Source organism: Rhodamnia argentea, chromosome 3, assembly GCF_020921035.1.
Source record: "Rhodamnia argentea isolate NSW1041297 chromosome 3, ASM2092103v1, whole genome shotgun sequence".
In the NCBI taxonomy this organism is placed as follows: domain Eukaryota; kingdom Viridiplantae; phylum Streptophyta; class Magnoliopsida; order Myrtales; family Myrtaceae; genus Rhodamnia; species Rhodamnia argentea.
This window is the reverse complement of record NC_063152.1, coordinates 11738433-11744133: the sequence shown is the minus strand read 5'-3', so window position 1 is coordinate 11744133 and position 5701 is coordinate 11738433. Positions and strand designations below refer to the sequence as shown.

Below are 5701 nucleotides of genomic sequence, written 5' to 3'. Positions count from 1 at the left end.
CTCCCTGGTGTGGTCCATGTCCCACATTGGTTGAGAAACAGAAGAAGAAGCAAGGGACAACTCCTTATAAAATGGGGGCCCTAATGTCTTAAGTTGGGCACAATGTTGGGCCATTAGTAAGGCCCATGGTGCTTGGGCTGGATTTCAAGTATAAAATTTGGTTGGTTCGAGAGTGTATCCCATCAAGAGCGTCCGACATGCAAAAAATTGTGTAACATAGTCGACAACATGGGGCTGGGTAAGGTCTTAAACCGGCTTCCACCAGTTTGATTCCCCCATTTTATACCGTGAACCGTTGGATCGATCGGTTGTTCGAGTATTAATTTTCCTTTTATTCACCGATAATTTAGGAATCATATTGTACAAATCAAAAGTTTATGAGGGACATTACACATTCAGTCAAAGTTCAAGGACCGCATTGTATAAATTAAAAATTCAATTATGGCATTGAACTTTGGACCAAAATTCAGAACCTATTTTTATTATTATCTGGGTTTAGTTCCCTAGTCGACCTTGGAAACGACCAAATTGGTTTTAGGCCAATCCCGTTGTGTTTGATTGTATGGATTTCTAGTCATAATATGAATGGATAAAATATAATATGAAATCGAGAGATTTTGCCATTTAATCGTAGTAATAATTTCAGATATGTTTATATCATATGATATCATGTTCATTGTTCGGTATTTATGACATGTCTATATAAAAGAACTGAAAAATGTACAAACGAAGATTATAAGAATCTCTCATAATTTAGTGTCAAATCTAGTAAGAGAGGAAAAAAAATATGATAATCCCCTTTGTGACTATGAAAAGTTTTACCTCTCTTGTTACTGTTAAACCTTCAACATGAACTATAAAGAAACGGAGGAGAAGATTTTTTTTTTGCTTGCATAGACTTTTGATGTGAAATAGAAAGCTACAAAGAAGAAGAAAAAGTTGAGACTCTCTCGCCATTTTCTTAGAGTTTTGACGTGAACTAAAAAACTACAAATGAGTCGTGAAACTTTAACATGAACTAGATATACAGAGGAAAAGGAGATGGAAATACTAATTTTTTTTTTTGTAGAAATTTCATTGCTCTTTATTCTTCAAGAATTAGAACAATCATTTTCATGTTCGAATATGTGCATTTAAAAATTGGACTCTTCTACTTCATTTTTATTTACTTATTTTTTATTTTTAAATCTCTTATGTATCATTATTTTTATTCCCTTCCATCATTTCTTCATAAATTTTTTATTAAACTATACTATAATGCTTAAAATATGTAATGATATATATACCATATATATATATATATGTATAAACAAACTATATATTATAAACTAGAAAGAAATACAAACAAATAAATAAAAATAGGAATAAATAAAAACAAAAATGGTCTTTTTGCAATTTGTTTAGCATTAGAATTCAAATATAAGTTAAATATAATATAATTTAAGTTTTATTATCCAAGAAGTTGTTATTCGAGAAAAAATAATTTTTATATCTTAAACAGAAGAAATCCTATCCACCTTTATGTCACCTCCTCCAATGAATAATTTTATCCGGGGCATATCTCCTATATCACTTTACCCTATCCCGCATAGGAACCAAATATATAATATGATAAATTTTAGGAAAAATTTCAAATAAGAGCTTGAAGTGCTTTTATTTTCTCAAATAAGAATTTGACGTGAACTTTATGTCAAATAAAAACCTAAAGTGGCAATGAAGTCTCAAAAAAGAGCCTGGTCTCAAGGGCAATTTTGTTATTTCACTTTTTTGATTTTTTTTCCTTTTTTCTTTGTCTTTTCCTTTTTTTTTTTTAAGAATTAAACAAACAAAAAAAATATTCACACACAGGCAGAGCAAACACACGCCCTCCCGCCCGTGTTTGCTCCTTTTTTTCCTTTCAAGTTTTTCAATTTTTTTAATTTAAAAAACACAAAAAGGAAAAAAACAAATAAAAAAGATAAAAAATCAAAAAGGGAAAATGAAAAAAAATACTCTTTAGGCCAAGCCTTTTTTTGAGACTCCATGTCCACTTGAAACCCTTATTTGAAATTGCTATGCCACTTCAGGCCCTTATCTACAATTTTTTCTAAATTTTTTCAATTCTGACTTTTATCTTGACTACAAAACGTAGCCAAGGGAATCAACTTTGACATGATAGCTTTTAGGTTGTTAGTCTGGTAATCACTCATCGTGAAATTGATTACCTAATCTCTCCACTCTTCTTCAATATTCAATTACATTATCAAATATTAATTGCGTCCATTATAGTCTCATTGGCTTTTCCAATGAATCGATATAGCCTTCAAACCAATTTATTTGGTTGGGGGAGAATCTGTGATAAGGTATTTTTTTTTTTAAAGAAATTGTACGTTCTTTTTCTGGCTTTTTTTTAATGCCCTGTTGGTTTATTCTTTTGAAAAATCTTGCCAATTTGGCAATGAAGATACCAACAGGATCAAACTGACGTCAAGACCAAATTGATTCTAGTGAAAGAGAACAATGAAGTTACCAAAAAAAAAAAAAAAAAAGAGCACAATGAAAGTTCAAGAGTTAAGTTAAACACCGAAAAAGACTATAAGGACTATTCTTGATATGTTTCAACTTGCTCTTACCATTTGTAATCATCTGTCCTATACGAATGAAGTTCTACTGTTGGTATTACATTAATTTAGTAATTCACATGTTTGTTTTAGGGGCGGTGGTAAGTAAGTGTATACGAGAAAGTATGAATTTTAAAAAAGTAGGATATGTATGTTTAGAAATTAAATTCAAATGAAAACACAAAGAAAAACCGATAAGGCCACATGACCATATTAACATATTCAAACTCAATTAGTTTTGTTATTTTTCAGATTAACATAGATAGTAATTTAATGTTAGATTTGAGAAGATAAAGACAAAATGATTCAAAATGATGATCCTTTTTGGAGAATAAAAATATATTTAAAGGGAAAAAACTATGAAACACCACATAGACCAAAATATTTAATTGTAAATTATATATCGCGGCAATTATTTTGGGATACCTTTTTATGGAAAATAGCTGCTTTTGTGATTACTATGCCGGAATTAAGTTAATTTTCTTTTTTAATTTGGGCCGTCATTTTAACATTTTCAGATATTTTCTAGTGTATTTTGATCTGGATAGAGTTTGAACAGAAAGTTAAAGCATGATGCAGACTAAAGTTAGACGCAAGTATGGGTGTGAAAGGAGCTAGGGAACCAAAAACAAATACTGGAGAGAAGGTGGAAATTTTAATTTCTTTTAGGATGTGAATTTATTAAATTATCGATTGATCAGGATTTACATTCTAATTTTTAGAATGTGCTAGATTCATGTGACTATTTCGACAACAATACTACACTTATAATTAAAGATATAGTCGCACGAGTTGATAAGATCGTTATTGTCGAGATAGACAATCATACTAGAACTTCACACAATGCATAACATTTCCCTTGATTATGCATTATAAAAGCCCGTTAATGTTACAAAACAAATTTACATATGGTAAACACTCCATAAAAATTAAAAAAAAAAAAGAAAAACCTCATTTACATGATTGAGCAAGCATGAGGGTTTTCATCACTAAACATGGAGCTAGCTTGATAATCAACCATAGCAGGAGGAGGTGAGTGGTGGAAATAGCCATAGTCATCATTACTGGTGTAGCCTTGCTTGTAATAATAGGGGTATGAGGAAGGTATTGGTGGCAATTCATAGGAGTGATGACTGTAACTAGGTTGGTGGAAATAGTAATTGTCATTGTGCTCATAGTGATTATGATTATCATTGTGATAAGTGTTATTGTTATAATAATAATTTTGTGGATCAAAGTTGTTGATCTCAGGGTTGTAGGGGAATGGCCAGAACTCTGCTCTCCTTCCTGTCTTCTTCACTGCCTTGAGAACCTTCTTCTGGGTAGCCCACCCCGTGACTGTCACCTTCTGCATGTCCATGTGGATGTCTATCTCATCCACTCCTGAGTGCACATAGGAAGAGGTATTTTCACTTATCAAATTGGGAACAAAAAAAAACTAACGATAGAGCAAGTAAATTTCCCATCCAATCTAATAAAAAATTAATTAAAAGAAAGTGATGGTAGCTTACGTCGACGAGGCTTAACCATGCGAAATTTCGAAATAATTGTCTATGTGACTAGCTTTTGAAACATTAACGCGCCAATTGAAAATGTATTATAGTCTTTTTGTACATCAGACTTTTTTTCTTTTCTTTATGGGTACACCTTAGATTTTTTTTTCTTTTCAATTAGATCGCCCGGTACATAATAAACTGAGCAAATCAAAATTACTTGAGTTGTTCTTTCTTAACTTGAAATCGAAAAGTCCGAAAATTTAACAGTAAAAGTGTATATGTAACTTTTTTTATATGCAGAAGAATAAGTATCGTGATTTTATTAACAAATGAGTTGGCTAAAGAGAGATTTCCCATCGATAAATCAAAGTTTAATGGAGTTTGCTAATTACCTTCTAACTTTTGAAGGGCTTTTCTTATCTTATCTTCACATCCAGCACAGTCCATGTGCACTTGCATCTCAACGATCTGAAAACATAGAAAAGAAGTAATTAATCCGTCTTAATTAGAACAGACCATCATGGCCTCATCAAAAGACCATATGGAATTGAAAATAAGATGGGAATTGAGATAAATTAAACTCTTAGATATCAAAATAGAATGAAATTCATATCTACCGGAAAATACTGAAAATCACAAAAGCAAAATGAAGATTTCCAAGTATTGAAAAAGGTTTAAAAATATGCGGCTCAATTCATGATAGTACTCCGACCAAAAAAAAAAAAAATTTCATGATAGTACCGTGTACTAAACGAATTATATAGATGGACCCAAAATTTATACCAATCATCAAGCATCTTTCATAAGAAAATACAAAAAAAAAAAAAAAAACAAAGGCAACATTTCCCTGAAATCTCTTGATAATATATACCAAAATAAATCGACATCTCTATCTACTTGAGGTTATCAAGGCATTGAGCTCTTCTCGGTTCTCACCTCGCAGTGAAACCGAGAAAAGAATGAAGATTTTCTAAAAAATCTTAAACCTATTGCACTTTTGTCAATTAATCCCTAAACCTATTAATTTTTCCAATTGAGTGCATCCGGTCAATTTTGACCCAAAATCGCCGATGTAGATTCCGGCCATCCTATGTCGCATTATCGGCGGTATGTAGACAATTTTCGATTATATTTTAATATTTTTAGAATCGTTTTTTATTTATTTCGAGACAGAGATGAAATAATTGCCACTTAGGACTGTAGGCATCCATGTCAACGATTTGTGGCCTATTGAACTCAACCGATAAAACATGATAAATTTTAGGACTCAATTGGCAAAATTAAAAAGTTTATGATTGAATTGACAGAAGTTCAATAGGTTCAGGAGCTTTTGGACAATTTTCTCGACAAAAGAAGTGAAGATTACGTTGATATTTGGAGGAATTGTGGAGTTTTTGTGTATGTTGGCCTATATCTGCTTTTCAAGAACCAACGCAAAGTGCAGATACAACCCCAAATCGAAACCAGAAACGGAACCCATGCATGGAGGAAACCAGACGTAAACTTTTGTAGGTCGTCATCAGTGGCATGCAGTCAAACTCCCTATTCATCTTGAGAGAGAGAGAGAGAGAGAGAGAGAGAGAGAGAGAGATGAAGATATAAACC

General features: G+C 31.9%; 1 protein-coding gene across 1 annotated transcript; it reads right to left on the bottom strand.

Annotated features, from left to right (window-relative positions):
- Window positions 1–3555: 3555 nt before the first annotated feature.
- LOC115753787 (heavy metal-associated isoprenylated plant protein 28-like) lies at window positions 3556–4618 on the bottom strand. The gene is made up of 3 exons (XM_048275558.1): window positions 4613–4618; window positions 4489–4564; window positions 3556–3983 (listed from the first exon to the last, which is right to left on the bottom strand). Exons 1-3 carry the CDS (start codon window positions 4616–4618, stop codon window positions 3556–3558), a joined length of 510 nt encoding a protein of 169 aa, XP_048131515.1.
- Window positions 4619–5701: the final 1083 nt, after the last annotated feature.

Coding starts and splice junctions, on each gene's coding strand:
- LOC115753787 (XM_048275558.1), bottom strand. Junction 3,984..4,488: donor AGCCCTTCAAAAGTTAGAAG/GTAATTAGCAAA, acceptor ATGTGCACTCAG/GAGTGGATGAGATAGACATC.